The sequence below is a fragment of the Lemur catta genome, chromosome 14, assembly GCF_020740605.2.
Source record: "Lemur catta isolate mLemCat1 chromosome 14, mLemCat1.pri, whole genome shotgun sequence".
In the NCBI taxonomy this organism is placed as follows: domain Eukaryota; kingdom Metazoa; phylum Chordata; class Mammalia; order Primates; family Lemuridae; genus Lemur; species Lemur catta.
This window is the reverse complement of record NC_059141.1, coordinates 49,224,016-49,244,887: the sequence shown is the minus strand read 5'-3', so window position 1 is coordinate 49,244,887 and position 20,872 is coordinate 49,224,016. Positions and strand designations below refer to the sequence as shown.

Below are 20,872 nucleotides of genomic sequence, written 5' to 3'. Positions count from 1 at the left end.
AATCAACATGGCAGATTAGCATCCAAGATGGAGATGCTTTATCCTCCACTGTGGTATAACTTTACGACATTACTAATAAAAGTAATCCTCATGGTAACTATAAAGAAAATAGCTATAGAATATACACAAAAGGAATAAGAATTTAAATGTTTCACTACAAAAAAAAAAAAACACTAAACATGAAAGACAGTATTGTGGGAAATGAGCAACCAAAAAGCAATAAGGAGTATAGAAAATAGCAATATGACAGAAATTTCCCATCAGTAATTACTTTAAATATAAATGGATTAAACTCACCAATCAAAAGACAGAGATTGGAAGACTGGATAAAAAAATGATCCAACTATATGCTGTCTACAAAAGGTTTTCTTTTAATCCAAAGACACAAACAGATTAAAAGTAAAAGGATGGAAAAAGAAACTCCATGAAAATAGTTAACCAAAAGAGAGCAGGGAAGTCTATAGTAACTGTATTATGTATATTTTATTACAACTTAGAAAAAGATTCTGCTCAGAAAATTTAAGACTAAGAAGAAATACACAAAAGTTTTTTCAAAACATATTTTGATTGTTTTCTCTTTAGTAAAATCTAGTAATATCAGACAAAATAGACTTTAAATCAAAAAAGGTTACAAGGGACAAAAGACATTACGTATTAATAAAAGCTTCAATAGAGCAATAAGATATGATAATTATAAACATCTACACACCTAACAGACCACTGAAATATATGAAGCAAAAACTGACAGAACTGAAAGGAGAAACAGTTTTATAATAGTAGCTAGGTATCTACTATTTAAAAAAAGAAAGACAATACATCGAACATCTAATATTTAAAAAAGAAAAAAATCGTACTTGGAGATGTCAATACCCCATTCTCAATAACAGATAGAAGAACCAGAAGGAAAAAGAAGCCTTGTATAATAAACCAACTACATCTAATAGACACATCCAGAACACTCTACCTAATAGCAGCAGAATAAACATTCTTTTAAAGCACAAATGGGATAGTCACACCTGTTATGTTCGCTATTATCAAAAATGTAAATGTTGGCAAGGATGTGAAGAAAAGGGAACCCTTGTATGCTGTTGATAGGGACGTAAATTGGTACAGCCATTATGGAAAACAGTATGGAGCTTCCTCAAAATTTAAAAACAAAAAATTATACATTGTTACACAGAATTAGAGACTGTTTTGATTTTTATTTGATTTGACATCCTGATTAGAAAAGGATTAGTGAGAATGAAGCTTAACAAACGTTGTGATATTACTACATCATAGTGATATGGCTTTACATGGATTGTATATAAAGAAAAAAATTAGAATTAAGGCAATAACATGTGCAGACCAAGCACATTGCCCTGACATACTCCTTAGTAAAAACCTCTTTTGGTTACATGATGGTTGATATTGCTGCATGCAGGTCAGTCACTGCTTTGAAGGGTAAACTATGAATAGCTTCATTCATGTAAAAACAAAAAATCCTTCCTACTGGCCCACAATGGCCAGAAGCAGCCTTCGATAATCTCCACTCGTGTCACTTGCAATCATTGTGCCCAGGGTCTTCTGATACATCTGAGTAAACATCTGTTTGCTCTGCAAAAGATCAATCTGCATAAGAAATGATATTTCTGATGTTAGAAAAAAAAATCTGTCAAAAGAAAACTGGTATTTATTAAAACTGGTATTTAAATAATGACAAGATTGTAATGAAAGCTGAAGGGGGAAAAATCATCAAGTGACTGATATGTTATAGCTGACATTCATACCCAATAAAGGTCTGATTCACTGCTCTGTAAAATATAGGATAAGGGCAGTACTAGTTTCATCTATTATTCCAAAAATCAGTCATTTAACAAGCATTTGGTAGGATGGCTATTATCAAAATAGAGAATAGTAAGTGTTGGTGAGGATGTCAAGAAATGGGAACACTTGTGCATTGAGGAAAAGTGTGGAGCTGCTGTGGAAAATGGTATGGTGATTCCTAAAAACTAACAAACTGAAAAACAAAAAAGCCTCATAGAATTACAATATGATCCAGCAATTCCACCTCTAGGTATACACCCAAAAGAAGTGAAAGCAGGGACTCGAACAGGTATTTGTACACCCATACTCACTGCAGTATTAACAGCCAGACAGTGGAAGCAATCCACGTGTACCTAGGCAGATGAATGAATAAGCAAAAGGCAGCATAGCCATAAGGACTACTATTCAGCCTTAAAAAGGAAGGAAATTCTGACACATGCTACAACATGGATAAACCTTAAGGACATTAGGCTAAGTGAAAGAAGCCAGTCACAAAAAGACAAATACTGAATGACTCCACTCATATGAGGTACCTAGAGAAGTCAGACATAGGGACAGAAGTTGCTATTTAATGGGTAGAGTCTGTTTTACACGCTGAAGAGCTATGGAGATGGCTGATGGCGACGGTTGCACAACAATATGAATGTACTAAATGCAACTTAAAAATGGTTAAAACAGTAAATTTTATGTTCTGCATATTATATCACCACTTATAAAAAGATCCTGCTTAGAAAATTTAAGCCTAAGAACAAATAAAGTTTTTTCAAAACATATTTTGGTTGTTTTCTTAAAAACTGATCTACCTTCTTTAGTAAAATCTAGCTGTGTATGTTCTTTAAATTTAAGGTAAAAAAAATCTGAGGCTATATTTAGGTAAAGAGATAATGAATTTTTTAAAAATTGTTTTACTATTAATAAGGGATGCTAAATTTTGAGAACTTTGATATCCAATAGGATTAATTTGCATAGCTCTTTCATGTAATTTTTTACATATGCAAAGTAAAAACCGAAAGATAAATGTCTTCAGCTTCCCATAAACTAGTGCTCTCCACGGACCTTCTCAAGTAGGAAAACTCTTGGTTTCTGCCTTCATGGAGGCACCGCGGCTTTGTTTCACTCACACAAGCCTCTCCCGCAGCCACAGAAAGTGAATACTGTGCCTCATGTTAATACCACCGCTCTCACCAGCGACAAAAAGCTCTTTCTTAACATCAGTCCTGCCGAACTAACAACCAATTGGGAAATTTTTAAGAAATCAACATGCAACATCAGGTAAGACCAAATAGAAAAAGCCCTGTCTCACCTCACTTCGAGTGACCACAATTCTGACCGGGGTGGAGTCACCTGTGCTGGCACCTTTCACAGAATAGTAGAGCCTCTCAGCAAAGAAGGCGGGCGGTGCAGGGCACACTGCACTGCAAGCTAGACACACTTCAGAAATGGAATCGTGACTTGACAAACAAATCTACCCCTCCAACTTCATTTGTCACTTCCAGCCTGCCTGTGAGTCTTTCTTTTTTTTAAAGAGACAGAGTGTCACTTTGTTGCCCTGGCTAGAGTGCGTGCCGTGGCGGCGTCAGCCTAGCTCACAGCAACCTCAAACTCCTGGGCTTAAGCGATCCTCCTGCCTCAGCCTCCCGAGTAGCTGGGACTACAGGCATGCACCACCATGCCTGGCTAATTTTTTCTATATATATTTTAGTTGGCCAGATAATTTGTTTCTATTTTTAGTAGAGACAGGGTCTCTCTCAGGCTGGTCTCAAACTCCTGACCTCGAGCGATCTACCTGCCTCGGCCTCCCAGAGGGCTAGGATTACAGGCGTGAGCCACTGCGCCCGGCCAAGATGTATTAACGGTATGTTTTTACTTTCACTACAATTACTACAGTAACATTCATAACACATTCCATTGCTAATACCAATGTGTTACTAATATTCTCCCTAGTCCTATACTATCAATGGGAATTAAATTCCCATTTTGTTAGACATCTGGGTGTTAGACTACCAGAAATCGTTTGTTTAATTTCAAAAGGGAAAAGGGTCTCATAGGGCTGAGGACTTAAAAGATATGTTTGAGAGGCTCAAAATGTTTTATGTGTTGTTCCTTAGGGCTTTCCCATTCACCTTAAAGGAAGTGCTACAATCTGTGAGACACTGTTGCATCGTTCCCAAGAAAGCCATATAGATAGAGGCCAAATAATCACAAAACAGCCTTATGTGATCACACCAACCATTCATAGGAAATTGTACTAAAAAAAATAGGATTAGCTCAGCTACTGCCTAAGCAGATTCCAGGAGGCTGTATTAATTATCATCACTTAATGGGAACGGACTATTCAAAGCTCCCATTCAGTTAAAAACAAAGCACAAAAGTATCTTACAGATGGTCTTCAAACCACTTTCAACGTATCCGGAAAACTCATGGCCCACACTGCTTAACAAATCTCGATTAGCCATCTGCAAAGAAAAATTAAAAGGTTAAATATTTTCACATCTTAGAATGGAAGCCAAATCCTCAAAAGAAAAGCTCATACCCTAGAATAAGGGGTAGCTTTCAGCTGAGGAAAGCTTCTCATGGCAAGGACCATGTTGAAGCAAGATTCATCTGTCCCTAGTCTTCCCTCACCGGCTTGATAGAGATGCTGAGCATCTTCCTGAGCCACTTGGTGGTTTACACTCTGCTTCTCATCACGATTTCCCTGCAAAAGAGGAAGGCAGGAATTAGTAGAAGGAAATAAAAGTTCTATTAAATTTTTGTTCCAACCTAGTCACTTTGGGATTTAAAGGGACAATTTAAATAAATGATCATGGTTTAATGATGTTATGTTAACATGAGAGCTTTCAGAGATTTGAGAGCTAAATTAACCAGAAAAAGTTTAAACAAAAATATTTCCACTAGGAGATGTAAACTACCACTGAAATGGAGAAAGTATAACTCTCCTTAGCTTGGATTTAAAATCAGTATGCATTGTACTGAGTTCTACTTTGCATTCGTTCATACAACTGAAAGGTATTGAGCACTTTCTTTGTGTCAGGCACCATGTTAGGTGGCAGGGACACAAGACAGACAAGGTCCCTGCCCTCAAGGAGTTTAAGTCTAGGAAGGAAGGATATAATACGGAGGCTTCATGAACTTCCTTTCCTTCATCTAAGTGCAACCTTAATATGTATTTATTACTATTACATATGTAAAAATGACACACGAGCTTTTTAGAAGAAGCTATAAATAACTCAAGTTCTGCTAGACTATGCCAGTTTGTATACCAAATTCTTCCCTGGGATAGAAGGCAAGGTGGAAGGGAAGAGGCAGCTGGTTTCTCTCAAAAAATAGAAACCCAAACCCAAACCAAGGAAAGGCTACCCTCTACAGTCTCAGTGACCCTTCAAGGAACACAACAGAAAGACTGGAAAGATGCTCCTTAAAGGTGGAGAACTGTCTTCTGAAGAGCACCTGGCACAAGGAATATGTGCAGGCATATTCTAAATGGGCAACTGAATACAGCACAGGTAAAGGTGCTCAGGAAAAACTTCCCAGATTTTTGCCTTTGGATTTATACATACAACATAGTCCCATTTTCCTAGCTACTCTTCTGCTCACACCCTGGAAAAGATATGGCCTTGAACCTGGCATAAAGAAAAACTATGCACCTCATGTAAAGTCTTAATAATCATTCTTTAGCATTAAATTTCTGTTCCTGCTTTTTTTCCTTCTTGTTCGTTTTATATTCTAACCTGCTTCAGTTTCCTTCAACCCAGTTGATTTCTTTTCATTTCCACATCCACTCACCTTTGTGCTCTATCCTTTCTGCAACTACATCCGCTGGCTCTTAGGAGCCCCTCCTTTCTTTTAGATGCCTCAAGACAGTCCAACCTTGTGCACTAGCAGGACAGCCCATATCTTCTGATATTGAATAGTCTTCTGCATCATCTCTATCAAACACACCCTCATCATCTCATTCCAAGTGTGTTCCTAATACCATTCCAAATACCCTAATTAGAGTATTTTCTGTCAATTCTCTAGCACATCTGGGGAATTAGAATAAGGAAGGTGCTAATCATAGTATTACTGTGAACCCTGAAATATTTTTCTGCATTTCTGGCTCTTCTCACATGGTCCTCATCCCCTCTAGCACTTCCACAGCAGTCCTGCATGTCTTCAGTTAATGGTCCGGTGTAATAGGCAGGACAGTGACAGGCTTAAATGTACAGTTTCAGGCCAGGTGCAGTGGCTCACGCCTGTAATCCCAGCACTTTGGGAGGCTGAGGTGGGAGGACTGCTTGAGGCCAGGAGTTCAAGATCAGCCTGAGCAACATAGCGAGACCTCCTCTTCACAAAAAAATAAAAAAATTAGGCGGAGTGGTGGTGCCTGTAGCGCTAGCTACTATGGAAGCTGAGGTGGAAGGATCACTGGAGCCCAGAAGTTCAAGGCTGCAGTGAACTATGATCACACCACTGCACTCCAGCCTGGGCAACAAAGACCCTGTCTCCAAAAAAAATATGGAAAACTGAAATAGAATTGCCTTACAAAAACCTGAATTTCAAATCTGATTATGTAAGAAATATACATATTTAAAGTTTGTTACACTCAAGCTCTAGCTGGTTTCCTATAATGGTAAAGCCAGTGCGCCAGGTATTCTATTGGGTCGCCGGGCCCAACTTCGCCACTTCCACCAGTGCCTGGGTCAGGCAATTTCCGAAGCCCTTCTTTAGGTTCTTGGGGCCTGGGAAACGTCAAAACATAGTCACACTATTCTACAAAGTTAATCTGATTGTAAAAATAGACACATTCTTACCAACTTAAATTTATTTCAGGACAAATATGTTTCTGGATCACATCCTTCCCCCAAAACCAACAAATACATACTTGCCAGTAGCTCTTATTCCGTTGTACCTTTTGAATTTTTTAAAACGGTAGGCACGTATCATTTTCAATTACGAGGGCCAAAGGTTTTGAGAAATTTGCTGAACAGACCTGGACCTCAGGCAGTGGGCTGGAGTTGGAGTGTGTTTCCTCTTTTCTTTTTTTTGTTTAATCTTCCCTCCTTCCTAAGAGGGCAGGGCGTGACGGGGGGCGGGGCGGGGCTCTTCTTGCGCCCCCTAGTGGAGGGGCTGCAGGGAGTTGGCTGCCCGCGCCTACCATCTGTTCATGGATGACAGGTGGTGGCCTGCAGTTTGCTGGGGCCGTGCAGGCTGGCTGGCCAGTGGGCTCACGTGACAGCTTTGTCTCCTCACTGCCCAGCTCTGGGTGCCTCACTGGGCAGCCACAGGGTTGGAACCAGCCCTTCCTCTGCCTTCTCCTGGTCTTCCCTCATCCACTTCTGGGCGTCGGATGAGAGGAGGGTCCAAGGAATGGGGCTGTCCCACTCCCGCCTAGAGCCAGGACACCCCAAATTATAGAACTGCACCAGCCAGGGGGACTCTTACAGAGCAGCAGGTCTAAGCCCTGCATTTCAGATGGGGAAACTGAGGCTCAGGGAAGGACAACGACTCCATAGTATCAGGACTGGAACCCAGGTCCCCTACTTTCCAGACCAGAATTATTTGCACCCCACCTGCTGCGCAACCTGTTTTCAGCTGAGCTTCCAACGGGCAGGGGGTTTAAATGGGTGTCCTGACTCCTGGGGGAATCTGAACAATCTGCCTACTTGTGGGGACCACCTGTACGAAACAACCACCCCACACCTCACTCTGCCCACTTCTTCCCTGTGCTGCTCCCCTGCCCCTCCCCTTCTTCACCCCCTGACTCAGATGTGTCCTTTTCCTCTTCTCCCTTACAAATTCTTACCACCAAATAAGCTTGTCTAGGAAGGCCTTGCTCCAGGTGCTCTGGGTCCCCCAGGAGCGATGGCAGTCTGAGCCCAGGGTCCGCGTGCATGTATGTGCAAGTGTGCCCTGACTGCTCTGTCTCCCCCACCACGCCGTGGGCCCCCAGAGGGCAATGTGGGTTTTCCCTTGTCTTGGTAACTTCCAGTCTCAGACTGAGCCCACAGGTGCTCCCCATTCCTGGAAGACAGCTGGGTGACACCTGGCATAGAACCCAGAGCCACAGACCCCAGAAAGTCAGGGCTAGCAGGGCTTGTAGGCGCCACATGCTTCAGGGTGTGCGTAGGTGGAAAGGGTTGCATGGCCAAGTACATCCAGCACGTCCTGTGTTAATATGAGACGAGCTTCGTCGTACAGGACTTCTCAGAGCTGGACATCATGACTGTCCTGGAGGGGCCAGACTCAACTCACACAGGGAGACCTGAGTTCCACAGGGCAGAGGGGACCTGCTGAAATGGGGCTGCTGCCAGTCTTATAGCACCTTTGTGAAGATTAGTACAAGGAGGCCCTTCCTTAGGACGTTGCCATCTGGGCAAAAATTAACACCAGCCTTGATTTTATTAGAACAAGATGCTTTACTGCCATCTGCTGGAAAGATCTCATAGTAAACACACAAACCTACTACATATGGGAATGTGCCCCCTTCCCCCTTAAATATGGTACTCTTGCCCAGTGTGTAACCTGCCCAACCATGCATGGCAGCCCTGGGCCCAGTCATACGCTCTCAACGTGTTCATCATTCCCCTTCTGCCTGCACAATAGTCCTATGTCCCCAGTGAGGGTTCTGTGCTCTAGAACAGATTCTGGAGATGCTTATGCACTGACAGCACTGGCTGCGATCCAGATCCTGCACAGGCTCCACCTTGCTGTGTGACTGCAGGGAAGTCCTCATCCTCTCTGGGCCAGTTTCCCTCCTATAAAATGAGGTAGTTGAGCTTGATCATCTCCAGGGGCTCAGAGAGCTCTGAACCCCGAAAGTGACACCCCCACCCTCTGTGGAACTCTGAGAAGAGCAACAGTTATTCTCCATTGCTGACAGACAGCCAAGAAGACAGCAAAATACAACCTGGATTTTATTAGACTAGGAAATATAATTTATTTCATAAAAATTAATTTTGTTACAATAGGAATGCTAAAGGCTATGTACAGGTTGTAGTTTACAGAATAAACAGAGGTGGGACCGGGGACCATCCCTGGGGTCCTGCACCCCCTGGGCATACAACTGTGTCCATGGCCCAGGCAGGGGGTCCAGCCCTTTGCCCCCAGGAGAGCTGCTCCCTGCACCCAAGCTCCTGGTCACCTCCCCTCAGAAGGCCTGCTAAGGGACGCGGCTCGGCTGCCTGGGAGCAAGGGGAAGGGGACCAGAGGGCCCTGGATGATCCAGATGAGGAGGGTCCCCTGCACCCCAGGAGAACCCCTGTGCCCGAGCTCTGGAGCCGGGGCACCGTGAGAGAAGGCAGAGGGAGAGGCACGTAGAAGATACACTGACTGACCCTGTGGACTCGGCGGCAGGGGACAGGCACGCCAACCTCCAGATGTCCAGACCTGGGAGGCAGAGGCGGGTACACGCACCCACACGCAGGTGGGGACATGTGCACATGCTCCTGGAGGGGCCCTGATGTGCCCGTGGAGAACAGCACAGGCACGTACACGCACGCGCACACACACACCCTAGGGAGGAGAGAGACATAAACACCGTGCGAGGGCCCTGCCGGCTCTCAGGTCTGAACGCCAGGCAGGCAGCGTGGGGACACAGTCACGGCAGCCTGGGCTGATCGGTGGAGTCAGCACCCCCTTTCTGGGCTTTCTTATAAAGCTGAACACTTTGAACCTTCCCAGGAGACTCAGCCAATTGGTTTTGTGCTCCAGGACATGGTGCACGATTTCTGGAAGTCAGATTGGAAACAGCACCGAGCTCCTGTCCTGGGCTGAGCAAGCAGGCTTCAGTGGGTGGGCGGGAGGGGGCGGGAAAGGGCAGGGAGGGGAGGCAGGGCGGGCCATGGTCGACTTCTCCCCTCTGGGCTCCCTTCAGAAGCCTAGAAAGTGTGTCAGAACCTGAAGGGCCTTGGAGAGCAGCCTTCTAGGTGTAAAAAGGACACCGAAGCCCAGAGAAGGCAGAAACATGCCTGAGGTCACACAGCAGTTTAATGGCTGAGGGGGGAATTGACCCCTGGTCTTTGGACTCCCAGGTCACTTGTGGGTGTTTAAGAGCTTGTGATAGGAATGGCACCAGGAAAGCCTGTCATGGCACACGTGCGGGCCAGCCTTGTCAGGCTGCCCTCAAAGCCACATGGCAGAGGCCCACACACGTGCTTGGGCTAACAGTGGCTGGGAGGGCTGAGCCCACAGGGATGGCACCTGTGGCAGGCAAGGCTCGCTGTCCGTCTGAGGCAGCGTCCACACAGGCATAAGGGACGACAGCCTTGGTCTCAGCTTCATGCAGGCCTGGCCCGGTCAGCAGCCCTGACAGAAGGAATCCTCTCGAATCTCTGCCTCGTCTGCTCACAGCCAACCCCACCCCAGGGGGCTGGTGGGTGGGGAGAAGTCCTGAGAGCCACCGAGTCTACAGCAGGCCAGCCAGGCTGGGGACACTGGCTGGGACTCTGCCTAAAACCTGCCCTTCTCTCGGGAGACCAGACTTTCAAAGGCCAGCACGTGCTGAGGCTGGTCCCAGTGACTGCTCTGGGGCCAGCTGGGGCAAGCCCTGGGGTTAGTACCCAGAACCGCAGAGGGTAGCTGGCACTTGCCTTGCCTCAAGTGCCAAGGAGGGGCCTTGGATAAGACCTCTGTGCCAGCTGCAAGGTCCTGGTCCCAGCTGCTGCCAGCCAGCTGAACAGGGCCAGGGACTCCTCCTTCCCCACTCAGGGCCCCTGGAACATCCTGGAACAGGCTGGGTGGGGTGGCGTGTGCCAGCCCTCTACCCTGGCAACCCCGCCTGTTCATAGAGGTTGCTTTCAGACCTCTCAGACCCAGAAGGTGGGTGAGAAGAGGGTTAAAGGCGGTGCCAGTGGAGATGAGAGATGGGAGGATCATTTTCCACCCTCCTCCTCCAGGCGTGCAAAGCACAGCCGGCCACACGCCTCCCAGCCTCCCAGCCATGGGGTGCTAATGCCCTCCTGAAGCCCCCCTGAGGCTGGGAGGCTCAGGCTTCTGCAGCAAGGGAGGCCCTCTTACCCATCCCTTACTGCTTCCCAGAAGGGGAAACTGAGGCTGAGGAAGGGCAGATTCTGGATTCCTGGGCACCAAGAAAGTGCAAATCTGCTCCAGCCCGCCTGGTCTAGAGGCTGCTGGGCTGGGAGGGGAGGGGGATGCCCTGGCTGGCCCCACCCTGGGAGTGAAGCTCTCCAGCCCCTCAGGAGAGAGGTGCCCACAGAGGACTCCCCTGGACCTCGTCTCCTTTCCAGGAGCCTCCAGACAGAGACCAGGCCAGAACACTCTCCCCGGCTCACAGCAGGACTGACCTTCCCTCACTGTCCACACCCAGGGCCCCGAGGAGCCTGAGGGGCGTGTGCCGGGGCTGTGGGAGGGAGGACCCCAGCCCTTGGGGTTCCCTGGCTTTATAGATTCAGCCTCTGTCGTAGATTTTAGAGGGAAACTTGGTCCCATGGCTAAGACCCTGTCTGACCTACCCCTTGCACAACTGGGGAAACTGAGGCCTTGTCAGAATTTAGTCCCAGACGGATTCATTAGCTGGAAAGTAGTCCCTGTTCAGTCTCTCTCTACCTGACACACACACACACACACGCACACGCACACGCACACGCACGCACACTCAATCCTGGCCAGAACCGTGACCATGCCCACTCGCATCCACACTCAAGAAAAGAGTTTTCTATTTTTTTGTGTGTTGTTTTTCATTTTCTTTTTTTTTTTTTTTCTTAAAAAGGACTTATCCAAATATCTGGATAATAAATCATTTGCGTTTCCTAAGAAACTGGGTTTTTCTTTTCCCTTGTGGTTTTGGAGTTTTTCTTCTTCTTTGAGCCTTACTAGCGGTCTGAAGCTTGCTTGCTTTCCTTTTCCTTTTTGCTTTTGGGTGGGAGAAAGCAGTCTGTCTGTCTGTCTGAACTGCACTTGACTCTTCAAAGAGGAAAAGGGTGGGAGAGCAGCCGGGGCTTAGGAGGAGGGGAGGTCAGCAAAGGAGGAGGAAAATGAAGAACGCAGCTAAACCAACGGAACCCAGAAGTCGCGGGGCTGGGGGCAGGTGAGGGTGGAGGGAGGGCCACCTCCTTGTCCCCAACTGCCTCCAGAGGGCCCAGCCCCATCTGGGCTCCCACACCGGGGGTCTGGGGCTGGGAGAGAGACAGCAGGGGAGGGAGAAGGAACACTGGGCCCTCTAACAACAGGGCATGTGGATTTTCTAAGGCTGGTCGTGGTCTGGGGCTTGGGGTCGGAGGGTGGGGAGGAGGAGGAGGGGGAACCTCCAGCTGTGAGCTGAGGGGCAGCAGAGGCTGAACGTCCCCATCAGGAGGCTGCCCCAGGCCTCCCTGCACCTGCCTCCTGCCAGTCCCTGCCAGTCTGCAGTGCCAGGTGGCTCAGCAGTCCCCATCGGTGGTCACTGCCACCAGCATTTCACTCTTGCCCATCTCCTCCAAGGCACTGGCCAGGCTGTTGAGGTCCCCGTCATCCTGCTGCAGCGCTTCCCAGAGGTCCAGGATCACGCCCGTGGGGCTCGCTTTGGTGGCAAAGTAATTCAGGTACCTGGCAGAAGGAAGGAGAAAGGCCTTGAGCTCCCTGAGCGCTCGGCACCTCCCAGGAGCTTGGGGGTGGAGGGCACACAGGAGGCGGGACAACTGTGGCTCTGGGGCCCCACAGCCCTGGGTCTGAATCCCAGCTCCTCTGCTTGCAGGTTGCGTGGTCCTGGGCAAGTCAGTGCACCTCTGAGCTTCAGTTTCCCCATCTCTAAAATGGGAACGATGCCAGTCACCTCCCAGTGTTATAAACAAGATCCAAGTTCATAGTAAGTAAGGGTCTAGCATTGTTTCTACCACATAAACATCTTGTTCATCATCATCATATGTCATCACTGTCACTATCACTGAAAGACACTGGCCCCAAGAGAGACTGTCCACACATTCTCTCCTTCTCCCCCATTTGTTCCATGCCCATCTTGCCCCGTGAACTCCCGATAGCGGGAACACAGCCTTAGCCATCTTTGTAAATCCTATCTGTTTCTAGCAAGATGTCTTATCTATAGCATCTGCTCAATGCAGGTTTATTAAACATTTTTTTAGTAAGTATAATACTTATTATTGCCATTGTATTTAGCCAGCACTTGGAAGTCTCCCAGAGTTTTGACACCCGGGTGTATTCCAGAGCACCTGCTCCGTCCCGGGCCCTGGGTGTCGGTGGTGATCACGCCTGGCTGGTATCCTGGCTTTATCCAGCGAGGTGACATCACGCCCGTGAGATGGGCAGGCACACAATGGGAGAGGAGTGTGACGGTCACTCGGCGTCTGCCTGGCTCTTGGACCAGCACTCTGGGCGTGACCCTCCTCAAAGGAGTGGGACTCTCAGACTTGGCGCATCCAAACCTGAGCCCCTGAACTGCAAAAATGGTGGCCACGGGCAGCCGAGCTTGGACGATCGGGGCCTGCCCTGCCTGCCCTGCTGGGCCTTGAGGGCTAAGGCAGGTGGGGTGGGCTGTGGCTCGGGACACTCACCTGTCCACAGAGAGCTTCTGCGCCAGCATCCGCCAGTCATTGCCCCGAGAGTTGGGGGCGTCTAGGCTGTTGCATATCTTCTGGCGGATGGACAGCGGGATCTTGAAGGCATAGGGTCCCAGCTGAGTGGTGACCGTGCTGCCAGGGGCAGAGCAGAGAGCATCCAGGGAGCCAGCGGGCGTCTGGAAGGGCAGGGGCGAGAGTGAGAGGGGCACAGCACTGGGCACCTGCCCCGGGACTGTGAGCCCTTGGGGGCCGTCTCGTGCTGGTGCACTGCCCTGCGCGAATGCCGATGCAGTGTCACCATTAGGAAAACCCCTGAGGAGCTTCTGCCACAGTCTAGTTCACATGGACCCATTTTTACCCATATGGAAAATGAAATCTAGGAAGGAGAAATGACTTGGTCACAGCCACACGCCACGTTAGTGGCAGAGCAGGGTCCCGACCTCTATCCAGAGCTCTTTACGCTGCCCAGAGAGGAGGATCTGCCATTGTCACCCTGGGTGGCCTGGGTTTTTAACCCTCAATTGGATTTATTGTGGTGGAGAGCTACAGGCCTGGTCCTCGTGTCAACCTGGGTTCAAATCCAGTCTTGCTACTGGTGTACTGTGAGCAAAGACCTGCCCTCCCTAAAGCCCACTTTCCCACCTCCCAGGTGGGGCTCCTGTGTCATGTCTGCCTCCAGGAGGTTGTGAAGATTTAGTGAGATAATGTGAGTACACGCTGGGCGCGTGAACGGCACTCAGCAAATGAGAGTTGTTCGTACAAATGACCGCATCTCGCTCAGACTTGGGAGGTGTGAGAGACGCTTCATGGGAGGCGGCATTTCCACCCCGCAGCGGAAGCACAGGGTCTGTGTGTTGCAGCCCCCAGCCCCAGCGGCATCCTCCGGGCCTCACCTCTGCCAGCGCGGTGTGCAGCTGGAATATCTGGCCCTCCCCTTCCACCTGCCGCACGCAGATCTTGCAGGCGAGCTCCGTGGAGGCCAGGCTGTGCCTCTCCAGGGTGAAAGTGCAGTGCAGGGCCTTCTGGCTGCCACTCCAAATGTGATAGAAGGGGATCTCCTGCGGGAGGAGGGGGTCAGGGCCAAGCCGGCAGGGCCAGCCTGCCCTGCCCTGGCGGGGACGAGGCAGCAATGGGCAATGGGCCAGATTCCACCAGGGCTGGCAGCCTCAGGGAGGACTGGGGACCTTCGGGGGCAGTTCAGGCCTCTCCACTCAGATGGGCAGAGGAAGAAGGGCTGGTCAAGGACCTTTACGCTGGCTGAGTCTGTGTCAGGCACTTGGTTCCAGATAGAGCTGAGAAGGGGGCACGTAGGGAGGAAGAGGCACAGGTGTGTGTGAGTGTGCATGTGTCTGGGGCTGGGAAGCCTTGTGGACTCAGGGGTGTCCCACGCTCAGGCTGGGCGGAGGGCTGTGGCCATCAGAGATTAGCATGGACACTCTTAGAGATGGTAAGCCTCCGTGAGGATGACAGGTACTTGCACATGGGAGTGAGTGACAGGGCAGAAGTGTGAGTGTGGCTGTCAGTGGCACTGAATTTGGGGATGTGTCTGAGGACGGCTGGGAGCATGGAGCAGGGGTGGGAGACAGAGGGCAATGAGAGGGACGCCAGGGAGCGGCAAGGCTGCAGGACAGAGGGAGGAGGCAGGGCCCAGGAATAAGGAACTGGTCTTCCCCGGGCAGCCCCCTAAGTGGTGCCCCCTCCCCGGTCCCCCCCTCCCTTCAGCCCGGCCCCCACCTGGTACTTGGCCAGCAGCTTGCTCCTCCAGTGGGCGTGTGGGATGTCGTGGAGGGAGAGGCGCAGGTTGTGGTAACTGTCCTTAAAGAGCAGGGGTTTGGGCTCCTCCACCAGGTAGCCGCCCAGAGTCCGCTCCAGCTCCAGCACCTCCTGTGGGCCGGGGCGAGGGGATGGGGGAGCCTGTCATACTTGGCCAGTGGGCCCTTTCCTGCTGCAAGCTGGGGCACAGGGGCCCTCTGAGCACAGGCTGCGCATGTGGCAGGTGGCCACGGAAGGCTTGTGGTGTGATGAATAGACAAGTGGATGGGCAGAAAAATAGATGGATGGACAGACAGTGGGACAGAATAGATGGACAGACGGATAGACAGATAAACAGGTGGACAGATGGACAGAAAGACAGACAGATGGATATACAAATGGATGGGTGTGTGCATAGAGTAGATGCCAGGACAGACACATGAGTGGCTGAATGGGTGATGACTGGGTGGACAGGTGGGCTGATGCCTGAGGGTGTGGACGGATGAACAGAAAGATGGAGGGATGGGCGGATAAATGGATGGGGGGTTAATAAACAAAGAATGCCATCAGGCCCAAGTCTGCCGACTTCCCTCTTGACCTCCATACCATTCTCTGGCCAAAGCTGCACATTAGCCATGGCCCAGCAGCAAGAGGTCCAGGCTGCCGGGCCATTTCCCAGGAGCCTCCCAGCCATTAGGGGCCCGCTAGCATTTCAGACCTGCATCATCCCAGCAGGAGACGCTCACTCCCACGGGGCCTTTCCCCTGTGTTGTCCCCCTATGTACGGTGTACAGTTGGGACAAGCCCCATGAGACTGGGAGACAAAGGAGCTGGAAGGGACCGCAGAGCCGGGGTGGGAGGAGGCACGGAGCCATGGGAAGGGGTCGTGAGGCTCTGAGGGGGAAGGCAGGGAGAGTGTTTGCACTCTCCAGTGCTGGGGCAAGATGTGACTGAGGTCCCAGGAACCAGGGGAGGGTTGGGGAGGGAATGGACAGGGGCTCTGGGGCTGGAGGGGTGGGTGGTGCTAACACAGGCTCCACACCTGCCATCATCAGGCTGTAGGTGCTGAAGTCCAACCCCCTCCCCTTCCTTCCCCCCTGCCCCAACCACTGCTCACGGGCCATGGCCCCCCTTCACTTAGGGCATCACCGCATGCATCCCCTGCATATGCCAGGGGCCTGGCTGTCAGCCCTCCCCCTCCCCGGGCCCATCCCATCAGTCCCGGTTCCGTCCATTCTACTGACTAAACACGGAGTCCAGCCCCGCCTCTCCTGGCCACTGCCACTGCCTGCGGCCCAGGATCCAGCCCCAGCCTCCTGACCACCCTCTCCACTCTCATCCGCCCATCCCTGCAGTGTAGCCATCAGAGCTTTCCAAAGAGCACCTGTGAACAGGTGTCTTCCGGTCTATCCTGCTTCCCAGCAGACAGATGCCAGATTCCTTGGCGTGGCCCCTGAGGCTCCGGGAGGCTGAGCCTGTGCATCTCCCCCACCATCGCATTCACACATCCCCACAAGCCGGGGGCTCGCTGCGCTACATGCCAGCCCCTGCCTAGGCTCTCCTGCCTGTCCGCAGCACCCGTCACCCCTCGGCCTGACCTCCTACTTGCCGGCCTGCTCAGGGCCTCTCCCCAGCAACCCAAGCCCCTCCAGGCCTGGGGCTTCCTTAGTCTCCCATCAGACCCCCCTGAGAGCCCTCAGCCCAGCTGGCTCATCTCTGCATCTTGAGGGTCTGATGCCCATCAGTGGTGAGGGATGCAGGGTGACTGAATGAGGCTGGTTGCGGGGGGCGTTGCCTAGGAGGCCCCACGAGCCTGGGCAGGGGTGCTGGCAGGGACCCTGCAGCTGGCCGGCCGTGTGGGCCCGTGGCCTGGCCTACCTTCAGTGCCACGGGTGTGTCCTCCAGGCAGTAGACCCGGAGGCTGTACTCCAGGGAGGTGCAGAGGGCAGGGGCGAACACGGCCAGCTGCAGCCGCTTGACTGCCGAGCGGGAATAGGACTCGCCCATGAGCACGTAGGTGCCCAGTTGGTCCAACAGGACGTGGCAGGACCTGGCCTCCAGCTGGCAGTAGCAGGGCGTGTTCAGGGTCTCCTCGTCCAGAGTCACCACCTCCTGCAGGGAAAGCGCGAAGGCGGGGTAGACGGGTCACAGCCATCCAGGCTGCGCCTTCTCTCACCTCCCCAGGCCTCCTGGGCGGGTTCAGAGATCTGGGCAGGTCCCCACTGGGGCCCTCACCTCCCAGTGACCCTGGTGGGCCTGGGTCTTGAGCTGGAAGATCCAGTCTCCGGCGCGGACTTCGGCACAGTGAGGCACAGTGAGGATGACGGGGCGGCAAAGCAGGAGGCCTGTGGGCCCGCAGGTCACCGAGGGGCTCAATACTGTCTGGGTTCCTTCCGAAAGCGGGCTGGGGGCAGGACGGAGGACAGGAGGGAGGCTGTGAGGGGAGGCCCGAGGAACTCAGCAAGGGCGCGGGCTGCTGGGCGCCGAGCCTGCCGCAGCCCGTGTGGCGGAGGGCTGGTTTCTGTTGCTCCGCGCTCTGCGTCCCCAGAGGTCAGGGGGCCCGAGGAGCAGAAGATGGCATGAACCCTGAGGATGCGTCCACGTTTTTGCCATTACACCACAGCATTCTCATAGCTCGAAATTCTTTGCTCCAATTATTAAAGGTTCTGCATTCTTGGAGTGTCTTTGATAGGTGTCACTAAAGTGCGCTCTGGAAAGCTGTTCCCAATCTACACTCCTGCCAGCAGGCCACAGGAGGGCCATGTTCCCAACTCCTTGCCAGCACCTGGTGTTAACGTTTGAAAAAAAATCCTTGCCAATTCCTTAAGCAAATACATTATCAATATATGTCATAGTTGTTTTCATTAGTTTTCTTTAACTACAAATCAGATTGAACATTTTCTCACAACGTACTGGCCATCGGGTGTGTGTATGTAAGCATGTGTGTGAGGGTATGCATGTGTGAGTGTGTGTGTGAAAGAGAGAGAATGCCTGTGAATCACTTGTTCATATCCTTTGCCTGTTTCCACATGAGATGCTCAATTTTTCTTATTGGTCTGTGAAATCTCTTTACATAGTGAGGCTATTCAGCCCTTATTGCACCTGCAGCCAGCTTGTCAGCTGCCTTTCAGTTTTGTGATTTATGGTGTTGGTTTTGCAAGTTCTAAATGTGGACACAGTTAGACCAGTGTTCTCCTCTGAGGACTATCTCCAGCCTCAGGATCAGGCCCAGACGGGGAGGTGGTGTGGACAGGAGGCAGGAGGAGAGAGGAAGCGGAGGGAGGACAGCCCGGGCTGGCGCTGGGTCTCTACTCACAGGGTGTTTTCTGCCTTGTTGATAAGCAGGTACATCTCGTAGAACTTGCCCTGGGGAATGGCTCCATTGGGCACCAGCAGGCTGACCCCTAGGGAGAGAGGAAAACATCTCCTGAGCTCAGGTGGACACCAGCCGGGGTGGGGAGAGAGTCCAGGGACTGGATGTGAGGCCAGGCCGGGCCACTGACCACAGCCTGCTTGTCTAGTGAGACGGGGACTTCCGACATTGCCCCCAGCGCCAGCTCCATCCCGAGCTCAGTGCACGATGCTGGGACGCTGCCAATTGCTGGCTTTGCAACTGAAGATGGGCACCCCTGCCCCTCTGCTGCTAGAGCCCAGGACAGCACTCTGTAGGTTTGCTGAACTACACGGGGCTCTTCCCCTCACTTAACAGACAGAGAAACTGAGGCTTAAAGGGTGGCTGGCCCACGGTTCCCGTGCCCCAGGCCTGAACCTCGGGCCTTCTCATCAGACCTCTCCATTTTATAATCACTTCTTGCCCCCGGGCCTTCCTTTGCATCTGTGCGGTGGGATCAGGGAGCCCATCTTCTGCTGGGTGGGTGCTGGGGCAGTCGCTGGGCCTGCGGGCAAGCAGGGCAGGGGCCCACCTGTGCCGGGGATGCTGAGCCTCCCGCCCAGGCAGCCGAAGGTGCCGCTGACGCTGCTCCCCGGGTCTCGGGGCAGGCCCAGGAGCTGCTGGGAGCCGAGGCTGGCGCTGCGCAGGTGCAGGAAGTGGGCGTCCCGGGGGAAATCGCCAGGGTACGTGCCGGGCGGCAGGACCCCCAGCAGGTCGGCCCCGTCTGGCAGGCCTGGGCCGGAGCCGGTGGTGCTGGAGCTGTAGACCTTGACCTTGAGGCTGGGCAGGGGGTCCAGCAGGGGCGAGTTGGTCATGGGGATCTTGTCAGCTGAGTCCTGCAGGGCGTACACGGGTCCGCGGTAGACGCCGGCGCTGGCGGTCAGGTCGGGAGGCGCAGATGGGTGCAGGAGCTGCGGGTTGTCTGCAGGGGTGGGGGCTACGGTCAGACCCAGGGGAGCCTCACAGGCCCGGCCCCCACCCCTGCTCCTGTTGTAAAACCCCACCCAGCCGGCTGGCCGGGAAAGGCTCAACTGCGGCCCCAGGTCTGGTCTGGCTGCCACCATGGTCTTTCCGGTGTCCCGCCCCCACCAACCACCCCAGACGTCCTCGGGTCCTTACTGGGCCTCACAGTCTTGAAGTTGACTGGGTGGAAACCGCCAGTCAGGGCGGCGGATGAGTCGGTGATGTCGGGGTCGAAGTCGCGGCAGCTGCGGCGGTACACCACCACGCCCACCACCATGAGCACCGCTATGACCACGAAGACGGCCACCACAAGGCCCGCGTACAGTGCCACGTCCCCTGAGGGCTCCAGCACTGTGGGGACAGGAGGGCCACATGAGGGGCATCGCAGAGACCCAAGCCTTGGGGAGGGGCACAGCCTGGGGCCCGCCGGCCTGGTCTGAGCCCCGCCACGACAGGCCGGTGACCTCGGGCAAGCCTTGAACCTCTCTGAGTGTCCGTCTCTATGGGTAAAATGGTCTCAAGGACCCTGCCCTAGCGCCCTCCCAGGGTGGCAATGCCAGCAAGACAACAGCATGCTCACTCCCAGGAGCCAACTCACTGCTCACCACTGAGGAGGGGACAGGGCCCTGCGGCTCAGTCACTGGGGCTACATGGTTGTCCTCTCAGAGCTGGGACCCAACCCTACAGAACCTCGCTCTGAGCCTGCAGCAATTTCCCGAAGGCCCTGGCTCCTGGACATCTCTAAGTAGCAGCGCTGAGCTCTTCCTCCACCCCATGCTCTGAGGGCGGGAGGGGGTGGGGGGTGGAATGACATGCACAGCAATGGGATGGAGCGGGGTGAGCAGGAGCGGGGAGGGCCCAGGGAGGCAGCCCATGGCTACACTTCCCCCCCCAAGGCAGTCACGCCAGGCAGGAAGTGTCGAGGTCAGAGAGGCAGGGTCTGCAGGAGGGCTGTCCAGTAGAAATTTTTAGGATGATAGAATATTCTATGTCTGCACTATCCTGTATATAGCCACTAGCCACAGTGGCTACAGAACAACTAAAATGTGGCTGGTACAACTGAGGAACTGAAATTTTTTTGAGACACTGTTTTGCTCTGTTGCCCAGGCTGGAGTGCAGTGGCATCATCATAGCTCACAGCAACCTCCAACTCCTGGGCTCAAGCGATCCTCCTGCCTCAGCCTCCCGAGTAGCTGCGGGACTACAGGTATGTGCTAACACACCCAGCTAATTTTTTAATTTTTTGTAGAGATGGGGTCTTACGATGTTGCCCAGACTGGTGAATTTTTAGAGCTTAATTTTAATCAAGTTAAATGTAAGTCAACAGCCAACGTGACTAGTGGCTGCCACACTGGACAGCCCAGGCAGAGCTGCTCCTCCCCCAGCTCCTTTGGGAGCTCCAGAAAGCACTTGCCCGCTGTCCCTCCCTGGGGCCCTAGGAGCAGCAGGCCCACTTTCCCTGCCTGGC

General features: G+C 52.3%; 1 protein-coding gene across 2 annotated transcripts in view; it reads right to left on the bottom strand.

Annotated features, from left to right (window-relative positions):
- Nucleotides 1-11,476: 11,476 nt before the first annotated feature.
- Nucleotides 11,477-20,872, bottom strand: part of UNC5B (unc-5 netrin receptor B) — an 81,333-nt gene continuing 71,937 nt past the window's right edge. For both annotated transcript variants that reach the window (XM_045569153.1, XM_045569154.1), the window contains 9 exons: nucleotides 19,561-19,755; nucleotides 18,974-19,363; nucleotides 18,367-18,454; nucleotides 17,286-17,454; nucleotides 16,929-17,162; nucleotides 15,033-15,182; nucleotides 14,192-14,356; nucleotides 13,293-13,474; nucleotides 11,477-12,330 (listed from right to left, as the gene is read on the bottom strand). In XM_045569153.1, coding sequence (XP_045425109.1) covers nucleotides 12,165-12,330; nucleotides 13,293-13,474; nucleotides 14,192-14,356; nucleotides 15,033-15,182; nucleotides 16,929-17,162; nucleotides 17,286-17,454; nucleotides 18,367-18,454; nucleotides 18,974-19,363; nucleotides 19,561-19,755 — 1,739 coding nt within the window. In that variant the 3' untranslated portion in view covers nucleotides 11,477-12,164. The remainder of the gene's footprint in view (nucleotides 12,331-13,292; nucleotides 13,475-14,191; nucleotides 14,357-15,032; nucleotides 15,183-16,928; nucleotides 17,163-17,285; nucleotides 17,455-18,366; nucleotides 18,455-18,973; nucleotides 19,364-19,560; nucleotides 19,756-20,872) is intronic.